The sequence below is a fragment of the Procambarus clarkii genome, chromosome 94, assembly GCF_040958095.1.
Source record: "Procambarus clarkii isolate CNS0578487 chromosome 94, FALCON_Pclarkii_2.0, whole genome shotgun sequence".
NCBI classification, from domain to species: domain Eukaryota; kingdom Metazoa; phylum Arthropoda; class Malacostraca; order Decapoda; family Cambaridae; genus Procambarus; species Procambarus clarkii.
In genome coordinates, this window is record NC_091243.1 from 8892404 (window position 1) to 8920163 (window position 27760).

The 27760-nt window shown below is 48.3% G+C and overlaps 1 protein-coding gene across 3 annotated transcripts in view; it reads left to right on the forward strand.

Moving 5' to 3' along the window:
• LOC123747311 (otoferlin) overlaps positions 1-27760 on the forward strand; it is a 267365-nt gene that overhangs the window by 117917 nt on the left and 121688 nt on the right. For all 3 annotated transcript variants that reach the window (XM_069319727.1, XM_069319725.1, XM_069319728.1), the window contains exons 2-3: positions 14430-14488; positions 17130-17318. In XM_069319727.1, the coding sequence (XP_069175828.1) occupies positions 14430-14488; positions 17130-17318 (248 nt within the window). The remainder of the gene's footprint in view (positions 1-14429; positions 14489-17129; positions 17319-27760) is intronic.

Consider the following 27760-nt stretch of genomic DNA (forward strand, 5'->3'; position numbering starts at 1 on the left):
GAAGGGGTCAGGATAAGGATTTTGGATGGGACGGGATTGGGATTAAGACCACCTAGTCTTAAGATATTAAGACCTTAATATCCTAGTCTTAAGATATTAAGACTAGCTTAATAGTCTTAAGCTTATCCTATCGAACTGCTATTAACATAGACTTAGCTTAAAGTAGTTGTGTTGGGCAGAGATCGAACGCGATAAATCTAAGCTAGCCTAGTGTAAAGCTAGACTTAGCTAGCGATTAGGCTATATTTGGAAGGAATGAACTGGGCTGATTAAGTCGCCTCGCATTGTATCCACTGCCTCGGTATACATAAAGTATGCATCACCAAGTGATACATCACCAAGTGATACATGGCCAAGTGATACGTGGGACACAGTACGAGCCTCGTGGACACTAAACTCTGATCTACCACCCGCATGTTGGACCTCTGAACGCGGCCATCCGGGCGCGTTCAGAGGTGGGAATTTATTTAGGAAGAAGGAAAAATTTAGGAACCTCAAAACAAGTCTTTTCAACTGCTTTGCTCGTTTGATTCTGAACGAGTCGATCATTTTATTAGTTCAGTTTTGGTATAATTTGCTGCTGATATGAAGACACTAAATCCCAGGCAATACAAGTGACTTTTATGTTTTTTATGAATGTAAATTTTCTTTTCTTTGGTAGACTTCTATAATTTATTGGAGGTAAGGCAGAACCTCACGCTGAAGCCTTGTTGAAGCCTCACTGAAGCCTCACGGTGGAAAGGAGTCGGTCAGAGTTTTTAATGATTGATTGATGAAGATTAAGCCACCCAAGAGGTGGCACGGGCATGAATAGCCCGTAAGTGGTGGCCCTTTTGAGCCATTACCAGTATCAAGAGCTGATACTGGAGATCTGTGGAGGCGCGACTGCACCCTGCGTGACGGGAGATGTCTCCCGGACCAAATGGTGACCAGATGGTGGTGAGTTTTTAATAAGTCTGCGACTTAAGTGTTGCAAGAAAGGGGGGGAAGGGGTATGGGTTGGTGGGTGAGGTGGGGCTTAGGAGAAGGGTTTGGGATAGTATTCAGGGAGGGAGGTTTTATCTCACTTTCCGATGCTTTTATTTCCCTTAGTTTATACTGCTTCTTTGGCGCTCACCCTGATACACTCTCTCTCCCCGGCCCCTCACCCTCGTACTTCACCCGCTTCCTAGCTTCTCACCCTATAGCCGGCACTCTGCCCTCACCTTCACCCTTGTCCCATCACCCTCCCTGGTCTCCTGGCACCCTCACACTAGCTCTTCATCCTCACGCTTACACCTTACCCACAATCTGGACCCTATCCGTGGTCCTTCACCACGGATAGATCACCACGGTCCCCCTTCACCCTCTCTCGAGCCCTTCACTCTCAACCTGGTTCCTCACCCTGGTTCCCTCACCCCCCCCCCCTCTCTCTGCCGGGGCCCCCTCACCCTGGCCTCACCCTGGCCATGCCGCTTCAACACGCTTCCTCAAGTTATTAATCTCAAACTTCATCAAGCTTTAATTGCATCTTCCCTCCTTATCTTCCCCTCCACCCTCTCCCTCTCCTTTTAGTCTGCTTTATGCTGCTCTCATTTCTTCGCTCCCTCTCACTGCTCTCCTCGGCCCTCCTCCTGCTTGACCTCCAAGACAGGGAGCTGACTCCCAGCAGTAAGAAACTGGGGCCAGATTCACGAAGCAGTTAAGCAAGCACTTTCGAACCTGTACATCCTTCCTCAATCTTTGGTGGATCTGTTTACAGTTAATGAGCTCCGAAGCACCAGGAGGCTATTTATAACAATTACAACAGTTGATTGGCAAGTTTTCATGCTTGTCAATTGTTTAATAAATGTAACCAAAGTCGTCAAAGATTGAGGAAAGATGCACACGTTCGTAAGTACTTGCGTAACTTCTTCGTGAATCTGGCCCCTGGTGTGTCTACTCAAGACAGCCTTCGGGTCAGTTAACAGGGAATTATACAAACATGGACACTTAGTTTCACAGTAACTGCTCTGACCTTTAAGGGAGCAAGCCCATCCCTGCCCTTGTGTGGCAGTGCACAATAGAAAGTTGTTGTCACATATCCACACATTAAAACATTGATTGTAACCGTGATATATATGTGCTTCAGCCTACAGTTTAGACCTATTGTCTTATGTATGACCCTCTGTCCTGCGTGACAGTGAATACCAGCATTAACCTCAATTTAATAAGACTATCAAAATCCTCAGATTAGGCAAAATTGTAATTAATTTTGTCAATAAAGATGTTAATAATAATAAGTGTAAAGCGGCTGCCTGAACTACAGCGAAAGTTCTTCTGGTATTCAAGAGAGCTCGTCGCCTATTTGTTTTTGTTGGTGATAATTATATTGGTAATAATATTATATATTATTATTTATATTTATTATATTTTAAAAAAAAAAAGTTTGTGAGGGTACCACCTCTGGTGCCAATGTGGGGACCCATAGCCTCGGAGAAGAAAATAAAAAGTATTTGTATTGTGGTTTCTCACTGAACACTAATATTATCTTCTCCTACCACCCCCATTCTTTTGTATGTACACATATATATTTACTTTATTTGAACTTTGTTACAAAAAACTTTATTATATTATATTTATATATATTCTAATATATCTAATATTTGATATATTAGAAACAATCATTTGAAACAGACTCTACATTCCCACCATTACTGACGGCCAACGTGGGCTCTCAAATAACAGAACTTCCGTAGCGGATATGATTTTTTGAATTGTATATACAATCAATGAGACTTCAAAATCTTCGCAGATATAATAAATCCAGTTTTTCACAACTCCTGTAGTAAAGTATAGCATAAAACATTCCTTTGTTAAATTAACAAAGCGATGAGGGTCGAAGGCAAGACTCCTGACTGTCACCTCTACACACAACTCATTAATCATCAGAAGGTTACGTGATATGAATATCTTAGAGTGTCGGGGAGAGCCTAAGCTGGCATTCAAGACGTGGAAACAGTGACGAAAAAAATGTCCTGGTTGAATATGTCGAGTTCTCACAGGGCCGAGTCTAGGAGCGGAGGATGATGGAAGGAAGTTATCAAAGGAAAGCGCCAAGCAATTATGACTATTTAGCACTGGGAATGGGTCAGGATAAGGATTTGGGATGGGACGGGGGGGGGGGGAAGGAATGGTGCCCAACCACTTGGACGGTCGGGGGATTGAACGCCGATCTGCATTAAGCGAGACCGTCGCTCTACCGTCCAGCCCAAGTGGTTGGGAGAGGAGGATGAAGTGTTAAGAATGTTTATACCCAAGGTAAACACTCTCCTAGTTGATTACACCCTCACTAGTTGACTACGCAGCACCTGCCTCACTCGCTCTCCTAGCCTGTGAGGCAAGGCTGAGAGGCTCCTCACAATAGGGACTCCCACATGCACTAAAATATTAAATTCAGGACTGGAAAGCAAACTTGCAGATTGAAATAAGGATTAAAGATCTTACTGCAAGCATCTTTGCCACGGTGTTGACGAGACCAGAATGTAGTAAACTTCACTTAGATATTATCTGTGGTATATTGACACAACGGGAAATGTATTCATAGTTCGCCATGACAGCACCGTGGGAGTGGTCACCGGGAGACTTTACGATCGCCGTCACCACATACTCAGACCAGGGGACCGACAGGCACGAAATACAAGCCACAGGTCAGGTAGAAAATATTCTACCTCGAGACTCTCAGACGTCACACTTTGCCGACAGTAATGATGGCTGTTTTTTGACAGCTACAGAATACACTGAACACCGAAAACGTCGCTATTCGTAATCTTGAAAAATGACCTGGAATATATTCTGCGATTTTAATTATCTTATCTAGAGACGACGAAGACTAGCTTGAGAAGGTGCAGAGTCAGGCGACCAATAACATCAATAAGAGTCTTCCAAGTGTACCGTCCTAAGTGGCTGTATGAAGAGTGTGTCTCCCACGCAGTGGCGATGTTCCTTGACGTAGTAGTGATACCAGCAACAGCACCAGCAGCAGCAGCAGCAGTATCAGCAGCAGCAGCAGCAGCAGCAACAGCAGCAGCAGCAAAAGTTGTAGTTAAAAAAATGTGCAAAAAATATATTATTTCCCGTTAAATTTGGCACCACTTCCAACCATCTAAGGTGTTATGTTGGTTGCCTTGTCAGGCGCCATGTTATTCAGATACGTCTCGTCCTTCCTTTTAACTCTTTCCCTCCCTCCCTTTCCTTCCCTCTCCCCACCAACTATACCCCAAAGCCTTCCCTCCTGTCTCAGACAACCCTCTTCCCTCCCTCTTCCCTCCCTCTTCCCTCTCTCCCCTCCCCTACCTCCCATCACTGGCATCCCCCCCATCTTATCTCCCAGAGCAGTGTTGACCCAACAGCGTCTCCCACAGTCCTTCTCTCACGTGCGGCCTACTGTGATGAAAACGCAGGTACGGGTGCCCGCTGTTTACATCCATCAGCTGATCGTCGGTAGGCGGGTAAGAGGGAAGTGGCGGGAGGGTAGACGGAGTGAGGGGGGGGGGATAGGATGGGATGGAAGGGAGACAGAGAGAGATGATGGGGATCGGTGGAAAGGATGGAGGGAATGGGGTGGAAGGGAGAGAGAGAATCCAAGGTAAACAAATAAGACAGGAAAAACAGAAAGGAATGAAGAGGACCAAAAACGTAAATTTTGAAACGTGATTAAAAACGAATAAAACACTTCGAAGAAATGTAAACAAAAGTATTTTGACCGAGTCAGGGAGACGACTGGAGGTGGGAGTCGAATGAGGTTGTAAAACTCTTTATTTAACACCCCGTAACACAACTTGAGAGAGCAAGAGTAAATGTGTAGTTAGGCTAAGAATTCTAGACGATGGTTCGCTAACAATCTGGAGGTGGGAGAGGGGTGGCTCAGGGGGGGGGAGGGGTTATTAATGTGTGATCAAGGTGGACCTCAAGAGAGGAGGAGGACTGGTAGCTCAGGGCATTAGCAAGGAGTTTCACATGGATTGTGTTCCATGTACCTGCTATCCACACAAACACACACACTGCACTGAACTACTAATGGCCGAAAGGCGAGGCTTAAGAGCAAGAGCTCGACGCTGTAATCCCATCTGGGTGAGTGTATACAAACACGGTCGCTCACACACGTATACATTTTATCTTTATCTCTCTCATCTCTCTCTCTCTACGTTAATGCCATGAGATCTAATGGAATTAAGGATGAGAGTTCATCATCCACATTTTTAGAGGCGGAGAGCTGCGGCGCTCATGCCCCAGTTCACTTTAAAGCCTTCCTCGGGCATTTGCTTTGACATAAGAGTCTCACTTTAGTATATAATTTATATGAAGTTGGAGCTGGTTGCAGAGTGAAGTTTGAGGCATCTGTGTGGGCCTCTACCCTACACTGCTCAGATGACTTGAGGTCTGTAATATCGGTGTGTTGGCACATCATTGTTTCAGACGAAGGAAAGTGATGGGTTGATGTTTGTAAGGCGACAGTTGAATGGCATCGCTGCCGGTTGATTGTCTTGTGGTTCAGTGGCCATTTTAGACACCTGAACCACACATCTGTGAGGAAGAGAAGGCACTTCATTTCTTTATTCCATTCTCATTCTGACACAAACATTAGAAAGAATTTTTTCAGTGTCAGTGTAGTTAATAAATGGAATGCATTAGGCAGTGATGTGATGGAGGCTGACTCCATACACAGTTTGAAACTCTAGTTTCATATGTAGATTTGATAGAGCCCAGTAGGCTCAGGAATCTGTACATCAGTTGATTGACAGTTGAGAGGCAGGACAAAAGAGCCCGAGCTCAGGCCCCGCAAGCACAACTAGGTGAGTACAATTAGGTAAGTACACACACACACACACACACACACACACACACACACACACACGTAGCTCAGTGTAATCTTGTGGCCCGGGTTCGATTCCCGGACTAGGCAGAGACAAATGGGCAGAGTTTCTATCACACTGATGCCCCCTTGTTAACTAGCAGTAAATAGGTACCTGGGAGTTAAACAGCTGTTACGGAGCTGCTTCCTTGGTGTGTGTGTTTGGGGGGGGGGGAGGCGAAGTTGGTAAAGGTTAATTGACAGTTGAGAGGCGGGCCGAAAGAGCAGAGCTCAACCCCCGCAAGCACAACTAGGTGAATACACAGTTAACACAGTTTACAAATAGTAAATACACAGATATACACAGATATACACAGAATACACAGGTAAACAGATAGTTCCCTTCCCTTCGGGAAATTTTGCTATCAGGAGAAAGCGCTATGCCTTTACGACTATATAGCACTTGGAAGGGGTCAGGATAAGGATTTGGGATGGGACGGATGAGGGAAGGAATGGTGTCCAACCACTTGTGGACGGTCGGGGATTGAACACCGACTTGCATGAAGAGAGTCCGTCGCTCTACCGTCCAGCCCAAGTGGTTGCCCTGAACAACAACAACGAAAGTAGAACAAATGAACTACCCACTGCGTGTCTGATGGCTTCCTTAGGGCACGTTATACGCGGGATCTGAACTACCTCCCTGAGGATTTAACAACGGGCTGGCAATTACGGTGCTGTAATCCCACCTGGTGATTATAGAGCTGTTCTTGTCGTGTATAATCTATAACCTCTGTGATTATAGAGGATTGGATGTTCCATAATTCCGGTGATAATATCGTTCTCGTTTGCTCCTTAATCTCTAGAGTAAGTGATAAATTAGTTGGGTTGTTTAATATCTCCGGTAATTATCGAGTTACTGTTAATTAACGAGTAATTAGCGAGTTATTATCTTTCTCGTAATAATATACTTCCTGTTGTTGTATAATGCATTTTGTATTATACACTGTTGTATACAATCCATTTTTGTATTGAATTTCTGTTGTGTAATATATCCAGTGTTTATAGATCTTATTCAATAATATATTGTTCACGTATAGACTTCACTTCGTTATATTATAAGTCACATATATTCAGTTGTTGTTGTATAATATAATCGGTAATAATACCGTTTCTGTTGTATAATGTATTTTGAATCATACGCTTAATCTTAGGATATGATTAATTGAATTAGAAGCCTTTGCTAGCTACTTAATGTTGAATTTTACTTTATTTATAAATAATTATTTATAAAAAAAAAATTTTTGTTTCTCATTTATCTTCTATATGGGTTTGATTTTAATGGGTATAATATTTACTGATCTGATAAATCAGTATTTATCATATCAGTAAATTTACTTATTTACTGATCTATTACTTATTTACTATATTTACTTACAATTATTTAATAAAAATGCTATTGAATTTATCAGATCAGTAAATATTATACCCATTAAAATCAGTTTTTTATTAAATAATTGTAACTTCCTAATACCTTATTTTATAAAATTATTAGTGTTTTCGGGATGTGGTTTCTGCGGCAAATTTGCTCCAGACGCAAAGTTTGGTCTATACCAACCAACAAACACCTTGGTTAATAAAGGGTCGAGAGGCGGGACCCAAGAACCGTGGCTCATTACCCGGAAATACAAATAGGCGAGTAGACTTGGAATTCGGGAGGGTAGACCTCCCGAACTCCAAATCTACATCTACTCTCAAGAAGAAGTAGATTTGTAATTTTGTTTGTTAGTAAATACAAAATATTAGTGTTACGGAGCGTCTCGTCTACTAGTTCCTGATGACACGTTCGTAGGATTGATTGATTGGTGAAGATTAAGCCACCCAAAAGGTGGCACGGGCATGAATAGCCCGTAAGTGGTAGCCCTTTTGAGCCATCACCAATATCAAGAGCTGATACTGGAGATCTGCGGAGGTGCGACTGCACCCTGCGTGACGGGAGATGTCTCCCGTGTGTTCGTAGGGCCAGCTTGTTGTAAGAGGCCTTGTTACGTTGCCATATTTCGGTGCCATGTAGAGCCAAGGTGGCCATGAGCGTTGCCAGCCTGTCCAAGCAACGGGGGGCCACTCAACAAGGCTTTCAATGATTTTAGAATTGGTAGAATTGGACTTAAAAGCGTCATTCGCAAGTGATGTAAACAATCGCGGTTGGATCGAACATGTGTAAATTATGCTATAGCTAGTTAAAATAGTGAGGCAGTAAAATGGGATCGAACCTGCGTCTCTAGACTCCCCGCAATCAATATTTTCTTGCCGATTACGTTCTTAATCGTTGTTTTATTATGTAAATTATCTTATATAGTTTGATAAGGAATTGTTTTCTGCGCCGATGTCTGGATACGATGCGTGGAGTAATCTAGGCTTTCAGAGAACATCAAGCCATTACAGCCATGTAGCACTTGAAAAGGATGAGGATTTGGGGTGGAACAGAGGGAAGGGATAGTGTCCAACCACTTTAACCGTCAGGAATCGAACGCCGACCTGCAAGAACCGAGGCTGTCGTACTGACCAAATACCATTATGCTTGTTCCCCATCACGGGGAACAAGCATAAGAAATATTGTTGGAACAAGTGGACCTCTGCAGGAAAGAATTTGACACGTTCCTGCAAGTAGGAACGAACGTTATTCGTTCGTTAGAATGAATAACTTATGTTCGTTATAGTTATTCGTAGTCAGAACGTTCTTGCAAGTAGCATCAAGTGTCATAGTGAATATGTGGGCCTGCGGGCCGTTCCAAGTAACAGTCTGCTGGATCAAGTTATCAAAAGTCATACCAGGCTTATTGGAGGGTAGAACTCCCAGAACCCAGAACTACAGGTATACTCCAGGTATGTCCCCTCACAGCTAATATTATTAAACGTTCAACGTACAGTGTATATGAAAGAAAATGAGTTACCTTATATAATGTTTCAAGCAGTGATGATAATATGTTTTCCTGCGAGTTAATTCTCTCTGAATATATACATAAGCTTCTATTAATGATCCGTGTCTATTGGGAATAACATAAACCCTTCAAATAGATTTTACAAAAGCTATTGGACCATAGATCTGTTGAACACAACCATTGCAGTGTTGCTCTTGGGGGATCGCTTCAACAGAATTGTATATTAAACACATTGCAGACTGACATGAATTTGCAGGAGGTGTCCCTGGCGGGCAGCAGGACAGAGCCTCAATGATGCAGTGATATCCCGCCGCTCACGATATATGGTTATCGTAAATTGTAACTCGTTCGGTGTTTATGGCCAATGATATTTTGGCGAATGCGGCGGGTTTAGCAGCTCCAAAATGGCGACGAGGTACGTGACTAGACGGTGGCGAGTGGGGCGGCCTGCCTGCCTGCCCCTGTTGGGCGGCCTGCCTGCCTGCCCCTGTTGGGCGGCCTGCCTGCCTGCCCCTGGCGGAGTTGGGCGGCCTGCCTGCCTGCCCCTGGCGGAGTTGGGCGGCCTGCCTGCCTGCCCCTGGCGGAGTTGGGCGGCCTGCCTGCCTGCCCCTGGCGGAGTTGGGCGGCCTGCTTGCCCTGGCGGAGTTGGGCGGCCTGCCTGCCCTCCTGGCGGAGTTGGGCGGCCTGCCTGCCTGCCCCTGGCGGAGTTGGGCGGCATGCTTGCCCTGGCGGAGTTGGGCGGCCTGCCTGCCCTCCTGGCGGAGTTGGGCGGCCGGCCTGCCTGCCCTGGCGGAGTTGGGCGGCCTGCCTGCCCTCCTGGTGGAGTCGGGCGGCCTGCCTGCCCTCCTGGCGGCGGCGGAATATGCTGGGAACTTAGACCGTTGTGTCAATTTCCCACTATGTAAAGAATTAAACTGTTATAGAGCAGATAAAAGGGAGAGTGAGAGAGGGAGAGAGAGAAAGAGAGAGAGAGAGAGAGAGAGAGAGAGAGAGAGAGAGAGAACTGAGAATACAAGGGAAGGGGATGGAGTAGATAAGGCGTGGAGGAAGGGAGAGGGAGAGGGGATATATGGGAAGGGGTAAGAGAGCAGAGGATGAAGAGGGTAATGAGGTCGGAGTTTTATTAAAACCGTCTGATCAAGTTGCCGCTCTCATTACTCCTCCGTCAAGGCCACTGGAATAACGGATGTAATTAATGTATCCCTTCCACGAATCAGACACCAGAGACGGGAAGGGAGACAGGGGAGAGAGAGAGAGAGAGAGAGAGAGAGAGAGAGAGAGAGAGAGAGGGGGGGGGGGCAGGGAGGGAGAGTGAGAGAGAAAGGGGGTGAGAGGGAGAGAGAGAGAAGCATAACAACTTGTTCTCTCTGGAGTAGAACACCGGATTTTGACGAATAAATATCCCTAAGGCCAGGCAAAACCTGGTGTACGAAAGCACCAACCCATCCTCTGTCTAAATGGTATCCTTTATCACCATGTGGTCCATCGTACATGTAGTGACGTAATGGACAATTAGAAAGTAGAATTTGTTACTATTCACTTGATAAAGAGTTCGGAAAAAATAAATCTAAAAAGCAAACTTAAATTTTACTAGGCCTAGTGTAGTACATATATGAACTGTATTAGGCCTAGGACGGTTAGGTTAGGTTTTATTAGCAACTTAAATAGAAAACTTTGTTAAGAGAACGTTCATTGGCTGTGTTTTGTACATACACAAGATAATAATTAGAACGAATACTAATAATGATAATTACATCAATTGGATCAATAAGGGCAACATAAAAGCCTATGTAATTATAACCAATCAGAGAAGCCTTGACTGTGAAGCCCCCGTCAACATTGCCGTCACATATGGCCCCGTCTGTGTGTGTGTGTGTGTGTGTGTGTGTGTGTGTGTCTGTGTGTGTGTGTGTGTGTGTGTGTGTGTGTGTGTGTGTGTGTGTGTGTGTGTGTGTGTGTTTTAGACAATCAGGGGGTACGTTACCTGTTTGTATTCACCTGTTTAAGCTGGTGATCGAGGTGTCTTTGGAGTGCGTGCGCGCGTGCGTGCGTACCTCTCAATACCTGTGTATTAATCACGAGGGAAAAAGTACGATCTAGCTCCTGGTGTCCCATCTACTGGTCTTGTTGTACATGTGTGTGGGGGGGGGGGGGGAAGAGGGATTATGTGAAGGTATATATATATATTTTTTTTTTCCTTTTTTCAGTGGCTGAAATAAGTCATTGCTGCTTTGGCTCTCTTTTTCTCTTTCTCTCTCTTTCTCTCTCTCTCTGTCTCTCTCTTTATCTCTCCCTCTCTCCTTTTCTCTCTTTCCTTTTTCTCTCCTCTCTTTCTCCTCTTTCCCTCTCCTCTCTTTCCCTCTCCTCTCTCCCTCTCCTCTCTCTCCCTCTCCTCTCTCCCCTCTCCTTCTCTCTCCCCTCTCTTTTTTCTCTTTTCTCTTTTTCTCTCTCTCTCTCTCTCTCTCTCTCTCTCTCTCTCTCTCTCTCTCTCTCTCTCTCTCTCTCTCTCTCTCTCTCTCTCTCTCTCTCTCTCTCTCTCTCTCTGAACGAAGGAAGAACAACAACAAACATCAATGTGTGTGCTTGCGTGAAGCGCCGCTCCTAAATTGCTATTGACACTGGCCGCAAACATCAAGAGATTTCACACAAGTTTGAGGCCCCGAGGGCGTCAAAGGACTCGCCGGGGCACCAGGCCATAACCTCAAACGGGAGCGAGGCGTCGGTAACGGAGCCGATATTCCTTCCTCGCTCCAGCCCCTCACTTTACGGGCTCACCATAGCCCGTGCTACATGGACACTTCGTCCTGAGTTGCTAAATCTTTAACAACAACAACATCCTTTCTGGCAAGACTGGAAGGTTATGGTGTTGTTGGTGTGTGTTTGAGGTCTTGGGATTGTGGTTGAGGGGAGACATCAAGAGTGGTCATTGTGGGGGAATTGTCGTGATGTTGTGAGGGGTTGTGATGTTGTGGTAGGGGGGTTGGGAGGTATTGGGAGGTTGTGATGAGGGGGTTTGTTGATGATATTGACGAGCTGCAGATACCTGTTGGGATTTGTTGATCAGGGATTATAGGTATTGATTTGAGCTTGGGTATTGGATGGTATTTGTGTGTGTGTGTGTGGGAGAGTACACATATATGTATTCACATAGAAGCACAATCAGGGTCGAGCTTCAGCTCCTAAGCTTCCCTATGTTATGCTGCAAGTCCAGCTATCGATTGGTTAATTCAATGACGTTCTTCCTTGTATTTAACCTACCAAATATGCCTTTGAAATGGTGTTTACATTAGGCTTCATCTATGTACTTTTACCCGTTACTTTCCTTTACAACTTTCACAACAAAATAAAAATCTTCCTGGCATCCCCGTGACTGATTTGCGATTCCAATTTCCATAAATGTATCTCGTTCCTCTATATTTTGAAAATTACTTCTTTGATCCCTTTGTCGATTTCCATCATAATCTTGCATGTTATCATCACGTCTCTGCGTGATGATAACTGCATGCTTCTTCAGTTATCATCACTGCGCCTAGGCCGCCTTCACTTGTTGAGAGGTGGGGGGGGGGGGGGGGGGCTGGGGGCACTTGTCCTTCAGTCATGAAGCTGCGACGTGTCCTCTCCTCACATTATTGACCCTTGAAATGATTATTGGTCTGATGTGTAGTAGAAAAGACGCAAGCAATTACACCATCAGAGGATAATTACAGTTTAGCGAAGCAGGTGAAGAGGGCGGGCCTCCTGGGGATCAATAGAACAGGCAGCGGGGTGCAGGGGGAGAGAAGAAGCTTTTGGGCGGGAAGGCAGGAGGCTTTTGGGCGGGAAGGCAGGAGGTTTTTGGGCGGGAAGGCAGGAGGCTTTTGGGCGGGAAGGCAGGAGGTTTTTGGGCGGGAAGGCAGGAGGTTTTTGGGCGGGAAGGCAGGAGGCTTTTGGGTGGGAAGGCAGGAGGCTTTGGGCGGGAAGGCAGGAGGCTTTTGGGCGGGAAGGCAGGAGGCTTTTGGGCGGGAAGGCAGGAGGCTTTGGGCGGGAAGGCAGGAGGCTTTTGGGCGGGAAGGCAGGAGGCTTTTGGGCGGGAAGGCAGGAGGCTTTTGGGCGGGAAGGCAGGAGGCTTTTGGGCGGGAAGGCAGGAGGCTTTTGGGCGGGAAGGCAGGAGGCTTTTGGGCGGGAAGGCAGGAGGCTTTTGGGCGGGAAGGCAGGAGGCTTTTGGGCGGGAAGGCAGGAGGCTTTTGGGCGGGAAGGCAGGAGGCTTTTGGGCGGGAAGGCAGGAGGCTTTTGGGCGGGAAGGCAGGAGGCTTTTGGGCGGGAAGGCAGGAGGCTTTTGGGCGGGAAGGCAGGAGGCTTTTGGGCGGGAAGGCAGGAGGCTTTTGGGCGGGAAGGCAGGAGGCTTTTGGGCGGGAAGGCAGGAGGCTTTTGGGCGGGAAGGCAGGAGGCTTTTGGGCGGGAAGGCAGGAGGCTTTTGGGCGGGAAGGCAGGAGGCTTTTGGGCGGGAAGGCAGGAGGCTTTTGGGCGGGAAGGCAGGAGGCTTTTGGGCGGGAAGGCAGGAGGCTTTTGGGCGGGAAGGCAGGAGGCTTTTGGGCGGGAAGGCAGGAGGCTTTTGGGCGGGAAGGCAGGAGGCTTTTGGGCGGGAAGGCAGGAGGCTTTTGGGCGGGAAGGCAGGAGGCTTTTGGGCGGGAAGGCAGGAGGCTTTTGGGCGGGAAGGCAGGAGGCTTTTGGGCGGGAAGGCAGGAGGCTTTTGGGCGGGAAGGCAGGAGGCTTTTGGGCGGGAAGGCAGGAGGCTTTTGGGCGGGAAGGCAGGAGGCTTTTGGGCGGGAAGGCAGGAGGCTTTTGGGCGGGAAGGCAGGAGGCTTTTGGGCGGGAAGGCAGGAGGCTTTTGGGCGGGAAGGCAGGAGGCTTTTGGGCGGGAAGGCAGGAGGCTTTTGGGCGGGAAGGCAGGAGGCTTTTGGGCGGGAAGGCAGGAGGCTTTTGGGCGGGAAGGCAGGAGGCTTTTGGGCGGGAAGGCAGGAGGCTTTTCGGCGGGAAGGCAGGAGGCTTTTCGGCGGGAAGGCAGGAGGCTTTGGGCGGGAAGGAAGCTTGAGGGAAGGGGTGGACACACACATCCACGTTATTTATGACTAAGAAACATTAAAATAGGCCGTCACTCAGAATCTATCCGGGGACAAAACTTTTCCCTTAGTTCGTTGATTAAAAATTAGAGTTGAGTGACGGTATGTGCAGGGATGTTAATTATATCTCTCTCTCTCTCTCTCTAAGACAAAACCCTAGGCTATTGAGGACCTGATATATAAAACCCAGGAAGGTGGTCAAATGGCTTCCTTCTGGAGGATGACGGGGATATCCCAAGTTATCCTACGTGTGGATGAGTTACAGGCAGGTAATGAGTTTCCACTAGAGATGCTGGGTAGATCTTGCTCTCCCGTCACACGCTATCAAGTTCATTAAGCTCAGTTTGTTTTAACAAGAAAGTTCACTTTGCATTTCTGACGAACTTTCTGCTAAACGCTGCGGTCTCATTCATATAAATAGGCTAATATTTATAATTCAATATTCTTAATTTACACGTAAGATCACATGTATTGTAGAGACAATGTGGTAAATGTAGTGTTTATTGTGTGTTAAACACATGTGTTTAATAATGTTTAATTAAAACATGTGTTTAATAATGTGTTTCTCTCTTCCCTCAGGAGTGTCGCAGTTCACACAAGTGGCCGAGGACTGTGGGGAGGATGCCATCTTCGACGAGGTCAGTCACCGTCCTGTGTTGAACTGCTGACCTGACCTTTGCTCACCTGACCTTTGCTCACCTGACCTCTCTTGAATGCACTCTCCTGTAGATCTCCAACTCCCTCCCCACCCCCTAGCTCTGTAACTGGTGCTATCAGGACGCATTTGATAACCTTTATGTCTATCCCTTGTCTTCCAAGGTTACTCGCACTCTACATCCATTGATCTCCAAGGCCCTCACTCAACCGGTTTCTCTCCTCTCTTCTCCCTCTCAAGCCTCTCTCTCTCTCTCTCTCTCCGTCTCAGTCATCTCTATATGTTCGTAGCGCCTCGATCACACGAGGAACAAAGTTAGGGGCGCCGTGACATGCGAGGGAAGCCAAGCATGACCCAGGCTTCGACTACCAAGATAATGTAATTCGCATCACAAGGGCTTCGTGCCTAAAGTTACAGAAGACGTGATACCACTGTAACGGATCTGATTGGGTAATGGCTCTTTGGTTGGTTAGATTCTCGGTTCTGAACCAAGAACAGAAACCACAACACCTTCAATAAAATTATATTACAAATCCACTATGCACAGGGAATATAATAAAGTGGAAAGAATAATGAAAGAAATAATCCTTATAGGATTAAAAAGCACAACCATTAACCAAAAACATAGACATCATCATATACTAGAAATCAAAGAAGAAATTTAACCTCATTATAAACAGTCCGAAGCCAACTGAGAAGCCTTGACAGCAGTCAAACGTGGTATATATGTACATTTGCCCCCACGAAGGATGTAACCTTCAATCTAAGTACATAGGTATGACGTCGACCAAGCTGACGAGGCGTTTGACCTGTCATCTTCAATCAGGCATACCTAAAAATCATATGCTAGAATCCCCATGACATCGAAACAATCAAAATTCTGAATAAAAACACCTACATAGTAGAGAGATTCCAAGATGTAAGATGATTACAAGTTCTTGAAACCCTTCTCATAATAGTGGAACAATAAATACTTAAATTACGGAACTATTCACGCTACCCACCATGAGAGTGAGCGCACTCTACCCACCATGAGAGTGAGAGCACTCTACCCACCATGAGAGTGAGAGCACTCTACCCACCATGAGAGTGAGAGCACTCTACCCACCATGAGAGTGAGAGCACTCTACCCACCATGAGAGTGAGAGCACTCTACCCACCATGAGAGTGAGAGCACTCTACCCACCATGAGAGTGAGAGCACTCTACCCACCATGAGAGTGAGAGCACTCTACCCACCATGAGAGTGAGAGCAAGAACAGAACGCGAAGATCCCATCGGTGATGTCACTGCCCAGCACGTCACTGCCCAACACGTCACTGCCCAACACGTCACTGCCCAACACGTCACTGCCTACTACGCTCACCCGAGTTCTACTCACCTGACTAACCTTTCTATGTTTACTTTTTGACCCCAGGCTTTGCTCCTTAGTTTAGACTTTTCCTTCACCTAACTGTATGTACCCGACTTCCCAGCGGTATAAATGTTCTCTTCTGGCACATCTTTTGTGACAGCCCCGCTCCTGTGCCAGGTAAGTCCACTACGGGCTCACCATAGCCCGTGCTACTTGCCCCGCTCCTGTGCCAGGTAAGTCCACTACGGGCTCACCATAGCCCGTGCTACTTGCCCCGCTCCTGTGCCAGGTAAGTTACGGGCTCACCATAGCCCGTGCTACTTGCCCCGCTCCTGTGCCAGGTAAGTTACGGGCTCACCATAGCCCGGGCTACTTGGAACTTGTTCCGAATAGCTGAATCTATAACAACAACAACAATATCTTTTGCCAGTTACAGCCCCGCTCCTGTGCCAGGTAAGTCCACAACGGGCTCACCATAGCCCGTGCTACTTGGAACTTTTTGTTCCAAGTAGCGAATCTTAAACAACAACACATCTTTAATGCCATATACAAAAGAATAGGGGATGGTAGAAGAAGAAAATATTAAGGTGTTCAGTGAGAATCCACACGGTCTTCTCTGAATACTCTTTATTTTCTTCTCCGAGGCTATGGGTCCCTACACTTGCACCAGAGGTGTTCCACCCTCCCACAACTTGTCAACTGTAAGCTCTACATCACCAGTATTGTCTTAACACACAGAAATCACAATAGCGTGATGCATCAAATGAACAAATCCACAAGGGCCGTGACGAGGATTCGAACCTGCGTCTTAGAGCATCCCAGACGCTGCCTTAATCGACTGAGCTACGACATGGTCAAAAAGAGTTGACTATGTCAGTAGAACTTCGGTTTCAACTCTTTTTTTTTACCATGTCGTAGCTCAGTCGATTAAGGCAGCGTCTGGGATGCTCTCGGACGCAGGTTCGAATCCTCGTCACGAGGGGCAGAGTTTCTTTCACCCTATGCCCCTGTTACCTAGCAGTAAAATAGGTACCTGGGTGTTAGTCAGCTGTCACGGGCTGCTTCCTGGGGGGTGGAGGCCTGGTCGAGGACCGGGCCGCGGGGACACCAAAAAGCCCCGAAATCATCTCAAGATAACCTCAAGATAACCACCCTAGTGGATTTGTTCAATACTGTCTTGTTACAAGTTGTTTAAGCAGCATATGTTGAATTGCCCATTGTGTGAAGGGGTAGATATTTAGGGTGTTTAACACATGTTGTGTCCGTTGCAGGTGTTGGAGTGGCCGGTGGGCCGGTGCGTGGAGCCTGGAGAGGAAGTGCAGGTGCAGCTGCAGGTGTTCAATAAGTACTTCAGCAACAGGAGTGTGGCCACCTACTCCCTCGTCCTTCAGCGGCTGGTGGGCGAGGGAACCTTAGTAGTCACGGACCACATGACTGACGCCAACAACAAGCTTGTCCAGGTGTGTGTGTGTGTGTGTGTGTGTGTGTGTGTGTGTGTGTGTGTGTGTGTGTGTTTGTGTTTGTGTTTGTGTTTGTGTTTGTGTGTACTCATCTATTTGTGCCTGCAGGATCGAGCATTGACTCTTGGATGTGTGTGTGTGTGGGTGTGTACTCACCTAGTTGTGCTTGCGGGGGTTGAGCTCTGGCTCTTTGGTCCCGCCTCTCAACCGTCAATCAACTGGTGTACAGATTCCTGAGCCTACTGGGCTCTATCATATCTACATTTGAAACTGTGTATAGAGTCAGCCTGTGTGTGTGTGTGTGTTTGTGTGTGTGTGTGTGTGGGAGGACAGGTAGACAGGAGAGCTGTCACAAAGGAACAGGTGTGTAGTGTAGAAGGTGGGCAAGTGCCACTTTGTGTGGACGGGGGGGGGGCATAGCGTGCGTGCGTGCAGCAGGTCGGGGGGTGCGTGCTACACGAACGACGAACAGCTCACACCTGCTGCTGCTGCCACACGCACTTCTATGTGTTCTTCTTGCTTGCTCACCGTCCCACGCACGCACTCTCACAACACACGAAAAGAATTAACAAATAGAAGCACGATAAAACCCGTTTCGCTCAAGAACCTGTACACCGAGTGACAGTTGAGAGGCGGGACCAAAGAGTTGAAGCTCAACCCCCCTGCAAGCACAACTAGCTGAGTACACACACGCACACGCACACACACATACACACACACACACGCACACACACACACACAGGGAGGCCTCGCGGCAGAGTGAACAGCGCTCGGTTGTCGTAGTCCTAAGGGGCTCAGGTTCGATTCCCCGCGGAGGCAGAAACAAATGGGCAATGTTTCACCCTGATGTTCACCTTTCAGTAAGTAGGTACCTGGGAGTTAGACAGCTGCCACGGGCTGCTTCCTGGGGATGTGTGAGTGTGTTAGAGAGAAACTATATGTAGTAGTTATAATAGAGAAAAAAATAAATTAGAAAGGCGGGGTCCAAGAGCTAATAGCTCCATTCTGCAGACACAAATAGTAAATACAAATAGTAAATACACACACACAGGTAATCAAGCCAGTGACATTTAACATCAAAAGGAATGTTAACGCCCTTAAGGTTATATATTCCCTGGGGAGAGACTAATTAGTGATGTGTGTACGTGCGTGTCCGTGAGGGTCCGTGAGGGGTCCGTGAGGGTCCGTGAGGGGTCCGTGAAGGGTTCGTGAGGGTCCGTGAAGGGTTCGTGAGGGTCCGTGAAGGGTTCGTGAGGGTCCGTGAAGGGTTCGTGAGGGTCCGTGAAGGGTCTGTGAAGGGTTCGTGAGGGTCCGTGAAGGGTACGTGCGTGTCCGTGAGGGTCCGTGAGGGTCCGTGAGGGTCCGTGAAGGGTCCGTGAAGGGTTCGTGAGGGTCCGTGAGGGTTCGAGAGGGTCCGTGAGGGTCCGTGAAGGGTCCGTGAGGGTCCGTGAAGGGTCCGTGAGGGGTCCGTGAGGGTTCGTGAGGGTCCGTGAAGGGTTCGTGAGGGTCCGTGAAGGGTCCGTGAGGGTCCGTGAGGGTCCTTGAAGGTCCGTGAGGGTCCGTGAAGGTCCGTGAGGGGTCCGTGAGGGTCTGTGAAGGGTGCGTGAGGGGTCCATAAGGGTCCGTGAAGGGTCTGTGAAGGGTCCGTGAGGGTCCATGAAGGGTCCGTAATGGTCCTTGAAGGTCCGTGAGGGGTCCGTGAAGGGTCTGTGAAGGGTCCGTGAAGGGTCCGTGAGGGTCCGTGCGGGCCCGTGAGGGTCCGTGAGGGGTCCGTGAAGGTCCGTGAGGGGTCCGTGAGGGTCCGTGAGGGTTTGTGCGGGTCCGTGAAGGATATGTGAGGGTCCGTGAGGATCTGTGAGGGTCCGTGAGGGTCCGTGAGGATCTGTGAGGGTCCGTAAGGGTCCGTAAGGGTCCGCCAGGGTCCGTGAGGTGTCCGTGTGTGTGTGTTCGTGATGGTCCATGAATGTATGACCAGGAAGGTCCGTGAACGTGTTCGTGGGGGTACATTCCTTCACCCTTCTCCTCATATCCCAGCTCCAATCCAGCCCTCATTCCCTTTCCAAGTAACAGCTTATTGCCTCGGCACGTTCTCATAAATTCCTCAATGCTGGCGCCGCACCTTCAAGAACTAGGCTGACGTATGTTACACAAAGTCATGAAAAATTTCAACAGGTGTCTGAAGGCGTTATTACACCTGCAGCTGATGTTAACAGGTTGATTTAAACAGTCATAGGGGGAAGATGCGGTATGATATTAATCCCAAGATCGTTTTCATAGTATGAAATGTGCATGACCGAAAGTGTGTGTGTGTGTACTCACCTAGTTGCGCTTGCAAGGGGTGGAGCTTTGGCTCTTTGGTCAGAGCCAAAGAGCTCTGACCAAAGTGTGTGCCAAAGAGCTCTGACCAAAGTCTCTTTGGTCAAAGAGTTTTTTGCTCTTTGACCTCTTAACCGTCAATCAACTGGTGTGCAGATTCCTGAGCCTACTGGGCTCTATCATATCTACATTTGAAACTGTGTATGGAGTCAGCCTCCACCACATCACTGCCTAATGCATTCCATTTACTAACTACTCTTACACTGAAAAAAAAATCTTTCTAACGTCCCTGTGGCTCATTTGGATACTCAGTTTCCACCTGTGTCCCCTTGTGCGTGTACCACCCGTGTTAAATAATCCATCCTTGTCTACCCTGTCAATTCCCCTGAGAATTGTCATGGTAGACAAGGTGATCATCTGAGAGTATGTGGTGATCATGTCTCCCCGAGTTTTTCTGTCTTTCAGCGACGTAAAGAGCTAGAGATGCACACACGTGTGTGTGTGTGTACATGTGCGTGTACATGTGCGTGTGTGTGTGTGTAAGACTAGTGTAGCCGTGTGCACCTCTCGTGCAACGATCAATATGACTGTTCATTGTTTATTTAGCGAGGCCTTGTACCTCGTGCTGCTACGGTCAGAAACTCAGGGAGGTGAAACGGGGGAATTTTCCCCTGTTGACTAAACCGGGAAATTATGTCAACAGTGACAAAAAACTTCATTACTGAAGCAAAACATATTTTTTCCCCCATTTTTCTTTCTATCTTCCCTCTTTCTTCATGTTTTCTCCATCTCCATTTTCCCCTCATCCCCAACACCATAATTATTGACAAACACTAAAAACTTTTTGATTATTAGAAAAAAAAAGTATATAAGTATTATAGATACGCAAACCCCTTTAGTTCACGTAGATTTTTGCCTGGGAAGGCTTTTCCCCAAGTTTTAGAGTTGAACTCCCTGGGAAAGGGGATTTAACCCTTATAAAAGAGGATTTAATCGGAGGATATAACTCTGAAACAAAAGCGTAAGTTCTTTCCTGCAGGGAGAATTACGTAGCTTTTATAGAACTTAATCCCAGACCCGTAAGTCAGGAAACACCACGCCTTGAGAAGTAGGGTTTGATGCCCTGAAGGAAGTTTTTCTTGATGGCAATGACTAATTTCTTTGAAGACGGGAATGGAAGTCTTCGGAGATCCCTGGCCCAATCTCTTTGGGACCCCTGACCCAGTCTCTTTGGGACCCCCTGATCCAATCTCTTTGGGACCCCTGATCCAATCTCTTTGGGACCCCTGATGCAGTCTCTTTGGGACCCCTGATCCAGTCTCTTTGGGACCCCTGATTCAATCTCTTTGGGACCCCTGATCTAGTCTCTTTGGGACCCATGATCTAATCTCTAGGGGATCCCCTGACCCAATCTCTTGGGAACACCGTACCAAATACCTTCAGAGCGACATCCCAACATCTTTAGGATGCCGAACATCCTAAATACTAAATAAATAAATAAATCCGAACATCCTAAATAAATACGCTGAACGAACCCCTTTAATGGCAAAGACATATGTGACATAACGAATTGATCCTTTGTGTATAACCTGTCGTCGCTCTTCCCTACTCATGCATCCTCTCCCCTTTTCTCTCCCCTCTCCTAATCCTTCCGTTTCCCTCCCCTTCTCCTTTCTTTTCCCCTCCCCCCTCTCCAATCCTCTGCATCAATCTTTGCAATACCATGATTAGGTTCGTGTAATACCATACGGTGCAACCAATTACCATTTCTGCAAACATTGTCAACAGCTATCAGGCGAGGGAGAGACCATTACATTAGCGGACGCTTGAGCCAGTCCACACTAAGCTGCTTCTGGAATACCGTGTCTCGAAGTTCTGATTTTGATTGATTGTTGCCGCCGAAAGCGGCTAGTTTATTGTGCACCCCATACTCATCCTGTGAGCGGCAGCGCATATAAGCATTACAGAGGGCACAAAAGGTCTTTATCAGACCTCATCTTAGATTATTACATAAACAATTGCTCGAAGTCTTTTAAGCACTTTCCTGTGGTTCCTTCCCAGTAACTACACGACGTAGCCACAACGTAATGTTTAAAGTCTCTTTAACGTTTTTTTTAACGTTGTAGCGACGTAACAGCACTGTGATGAATTATAGATGGGCGGAGGTGAAGTTATTTCTCGGGACACGACGACAACTTGGCATGACTGCATTGGCTAAGTATTTGGTTTTATACTGAGTTAAGAGACTATTTGGCTGTGACCATTTGCCTACTTGATAGGTCGTGAGTGAAGGGCCTTGGCTGTATGGCTGGGGCCAGATTCACGAAGGAGTTACGCAAACACGAACCTGAACATCTTTTCTGAATATTTGGCGGCTTTGTTTACAATTATTAAATAGTTAATGAGCTCCGAAGCACCAGGAGGCTGTTTATAACAATAACAATAGTTGATTGGCAAGTTTTCATGCTTGTAAACTGTTTAATAAATATAACCAAAGCCGTCAAAGATTGAGGAAAGATGTACACGTTCGTATATACTTGCGTAACTGCTTCGTGAATCTGGCCCCAGGACGTGAGTGGGACGGGTCCTCAGTGACCTCACCGGAGATAACGTCAACGCTCATTATAAGAGAGTTCCGGCAAGGGCAATAACTTGGGGCCCGTAATAGCTATATTTAAATGAAGCCTAATGTGTCTTCCTCGCGACAAGACTCGGTGCTTCTTTTCCTCCACATGAACAGTATTTAGCGACCTTCTCCCTGACGCACACTCCTGGCGCCCAGTCTCACTCTACTGTAAACTAGAGAACGAACTATTTTCGTGCAAACTAGCATGCAGCGATCACTCGACAGCACACACTAATTGGCAAACATTCCTTGACGCGCACTTACGGGCACCCAACCACTTGGGCTCGACGGTAGAGCGACGGTCTTGCTTCATGCAGGTCGGCGTTCAATCCACCGGACCTTTCAAATGGTTGGGCACCATTCCTTTCTCCCTTACCCCATCCCAAATCCTTATCCTGACCCCATCCAAGTGCTACATAGTCGTAATGGCTTGGCGCTTTCTCGTGATAATTCCCTCGCTACCCCCGGCCCAGGAACGCAGACTAGCGAACAACCTCCTCTCAGCTCACACTAACAAGCGGGCACACGAGCCAACAACCTTCTCCTGGCACACAGTCACGTCTCAGACTCCGCCCCTGCTCCTACTTCCTCATTCTTCCACTTGGTAAATGGAGCATCAAATTTTGCCTAAACTTCTTGGCCCACCGTTTACGGTTCCGGTGCCTCCGCTGCCACGGCGCCACACACCCACGTGTCCCTTCGCATTATCGTTTTCTCGTTAGCAGCCAGAATGTTGGATGGAGTCGAGGCATCAACTTTGCATGAAAATGCGTTTTTCTTTTTCCTCCAAGGCTAGGTATTGTCGGAGGTAGGTAATGGGGATGCCAATAAATGTGAGCGATGGTGCAGGTGGCGCTGCCGGAGTATTGGACGACTCCTGAAGATACGGAGGAAGACAGACGGGCAGAATGATGAATAGACAGACGATGGGCAGAAATTCGTGGATGAAACCGGAATGAGATATGCCGTGAGATAATGGGTGAGGGTGATGCGGAGGGAAAGATGCGAGAGAGAGAGAGAGAGAGAGAGGAGGAATGGGGACGACCTTGGGATGCTGGTGCTACGAGACCCACATGTACAGGAGCCCCATAGTATGGCTGCGGCCGGTGAGGGAAGGGCGCCCCGTGGCTGGCAGGTGCAGCGTCGTGCTGGTCTGGGGTGGTCGGCTTCCTGACGGGAACACTGACGTTTGACACAGGACAGGCAGGCTGACAGGCAGGCTGACACAAAGACGAGATGAGACAGAGACAGAGACAGAGAGAGAGAGAGACAGACAGAGAGAGAGAGAGAGAGACAGACAGACAGACAGACAGAGACAACGCCCCACCGCCTCCCAGCGACCAAACTGTGCGCTACAAGAGTTCCTCCACTTTAACAACCGTAGCGTCAACCTAAATATAGCTCTCGGGATTGTCTTTTGTTATGGGGCGGATATAATATTGCTCCCCACTTATACATCCCACAAGTGTAAGCTACACCCCCCCCCCTGGGGCGGATATAATATTGCTCCCCACTTATACATCCCACAAGTGTAAGCTACACCCCCCCCCCCTGGGGCGGATATAATATTGCTCCCCACTTATACATCCCACAAGTGTAAGCTACACCCCCCCCCTGGGGCGGATATAATATTGCTCCCCACTTATACATCCCACAAGTGTAAGCTACACCCCCCCCCTGGGGCGGATATAATATTGCTCCCCACTTATACATCCCACAAGTGTAAGCTACACCCCCCCCCTGGGGCGGATATAATATTGCTCCCCACTTATACATCCCACAAGTGTAAGCTACACCCCCCCCCCTGGGGCGGATATAATATTGCTCCCCACTTATACACCCCACAAGTGTAAGCTACACCCCCCCCCTGGGGCGGATATAATATTGCTCCCCACTTATACATCCCACAAGTGTAAGCTACACCCCCCCCCCTGGGGCGGATATAATATTGCTCCCCACTTATACATCCCACAAGTGTAAGCTACACCCCCCCCCCTGGGGCGGATATAATATTGCTCCCCACTTATACACCCACAAGTGTAAGCTACACCCCCCCCCCTGGGGCGGATATAATATTGCTCCCCACTTATACATCCCACAAGTGTAAGCTACACCCCCCCCCCTGGGGCGGATATAATATTGCTCCCCACTTATACACCCCACAAGTGTAAGCTACACCCCCCCCCCTGGGGCGGATATAATATTGCTCCCCACTTATACATCCCACAAGTGTAAGCTACACCCCCCCCCCTGGGGCGGATATAATATTGCTCCCCACTTATACATCCCACAAGTGTAAGCTACACCCCCCCCCTGGGGCGGATATAATATTGCTCCCCACTTATACATCCCACAAGTGTAAGCTACACCCCCCCCCCTGGGGCGGATATAATATTGCTCCCCACTTATACATCCCACAAGTGTAAGCTACACCCCCCCCCCTGGGGCGGATATAATATTGCTCCCCACTTATACATCCCACAAGTGTAAGCTACACCCCCCCCCCTGGGGCGGATATAATATTGCTCCCCACTTATACATCCCACAAGTGTAAGCTACACCCCCCCCCCTGGGGCGGATATAATATTGCTCCCCACTTATACATCCCACAAGTGTAAGCTACACCCCCCCCCCTGGGGCGGATATAATATTGCTCCCCACTTATACATCCCACAAGTGTAAGCTACACCCCCCCCCCTGGGGCGGATATAATATTGCTCCCCACTTATACATCCCACAAGTGTAAGCTACACCCCCCCCCCTGGGGCGGATATAATATTGCTCCCCACTTATACATCCCACAAGTGTAAGCTACACCCCCCCCCCTGGGGCGGATATAATATTGCTCGCCACTTATACATCCCACAAGTGTAAGCTACACCCCCCCCCCCTGGGGCGGATATAATATTGCTCCCCACTTATACATCCCACAAGTGTAAGCTACACCCCCCCCCCTGGGGCGGATATAATATTGCTCCCCACTTATACATCCCACAAGTGTAAGCTACACCCCCCCCCCTGGGGCGGATATAATATTGCTCCCCACTTATACATCCCACAAGTGTAAGCTACACCCCCCCCCCTGGGGCGGATATAATATTGCTCCCCACTTATACATCCCACAAGTGTAAGCTACACCCCCCCCCCTGGGGCGGATATAATATTGCTCCCCACTTATACATCCCACAAGTGTAAGCTACACCCCCCCCCCTGGGGCGGATATAATATTGCTCCCCACTTATACATCCCACAAGTGTAAGCTACACCCCCCCCCCTGGGGCGGATATAATATTGCTCCCCACTTATACACCCCACAAGTGTAAGCTACACCCCCCCCCCCTGGGGCGGATATAATATTGCTCCCCACTTATACATCCCACAAGTGTAAGCTACACCCCCCCCCCTGGGGCGGATATAATATTGCTCCCCACTTATACATCCCACAAGTGTAAGCTACACCCCCCCCCCTGGGGCGGATATAATATTGCTCCCCACTTATACACCCCACAAGTGTAAGCTACACCCCCCCCCCTGGGGCGGATATAATATTGCTCCCCACTTATACATCCCACAAGTGTAAGCTACACCCCCCCCCCTGGGGCGGATATAATATTGCTCCCCACTTATACATCCCACAAGTGTAAGCTACACCCCCCCCCCCTGGGGCGGATATAATATTGCTCCCCACTTATACATCCCACAAGTGTAAGCTACACCCCCCCCCCCTGGGGCGGATATAATATTGCTCCCCACTTATACATCCCACAAGTGTAAGCTACACCCCCCCCCCTGGGGCGGATATAATATTGCTCCCCACTTATACATCCCACAAGTGTAAGCTACACCCCCCCCCCTGGGGCGGATATAATATTGCTCCCCACTTATACATCCCACAAGTGTAAGCTACACCCCCCCCCCCTGGGGCGGATATAATATTGCTCCCCACTTATACATCCCACAAGTGTAAGCTACACCCCCCCCCCCCTGGGGCGGATATAATATTGCTCCCCACTTATACATCCCACAAGTGTAAGCTACACCCCCCCCCCTGGGGCGGATATAATATTGCTCCCCACTTATACATCCCACAAGTGTAAGCTACACCCCCCCCCCTGGGGCGGATATAATATTGCTCCCCACTTATACATCCCACAAGTGTAAGCTACACCCCCCCCCCTGGGGCGGATATAATATTGCTCCCCACTTATACATCCCACAAGTGTAAGCTACACCCCCCCCCCTGGGGCGGATATAATATTGCTCCCCACTTATACATCCCACAAGTGTAAGCTACACCCCCCCCCCCCTGGGGCGGATATAATATTGCTCCCCACTTATACATCCCACAAGTGTAAGCTACACCCCCCCCCCTGGGGCGGATATAATATTGCTCCCCACTTATACATCCCACAAGTGTAAGCTACACCCCCCCCCCTGGGGCGGATATAATATTGCTCCCCACTTATACATCCCACAAGTGTAAGCTACACCCCCCCCCCTGGGGCGGATATAATATTGCTCCCCACTTATACATCCCACAAGTGTAAGCTACACCCCCCCCCTGGGGCGGATATAATATTGCTCCCCACTTATACATCCCACAAGTGTAAGCTACACCCCCCCCCCTGGGGCGGATATAATATTGCTCCCCACTTATACATCCCACAAGTGTAAGCTACACCCCCCCCCCTGGGGCGGATATAATATTGCTCCCCACTTATACATCCCACAAGTGTAAGCTACACCCCCCCCCTGGGGCGGATATAATATTGCTCCCCACTTATACATCCCACAAGTGTAAGCTACACCCCCCCCCCTGGGGCGGATATAATATTGCTCCCCACTTATACATCCCACAAGTGTAAGCTACACCCCCCCCCCCTGGGGCGGATATAATATTGCTCCCCACTTATACATCCCATAAGTGTAAGCTACACCCCCCCCCCCTGGGGCGGATATAATATTGCTCCCCACTTATACATCCCACAAGTGTAAGCTACACCCCCCCCCCTGGGGCGGATATAATATTGCTCCCCACTTATACATCCCACAAGTGTAAGCTACACCCCCCCCCCTGGGGCGGATATAATATTGCTCCCCACTTATACATCCCACAAGTGTAAGCTACACCCCCCCCCCTGGGGCGGATATAATATTGCTCCCCACTTATACATCCCACAAGTGTAAGCTACACCCCCCCCCTGGGGCGGATATAATATTGCTCCCCACTTATACATCCCACAAGTGTAAGCTACACCCCCCCCCCCTGGGGCGGATATAATATTGCTCCCCACTTATACATCCCACAAGTGTAAGCTACACCCCCCCCCCTGGGGCGGATATAATATTGCTCCCCACTTATACATCCCACAAGTGTAAGCTACACCCCCCCCCCCCCCTGCATATGAAGCATAAAATAAATATACAATATCCAATTAAATTCATACACAAATTATATCTTCCGTATCGGACAATATAATAAATTGTAATCCGCGAACGT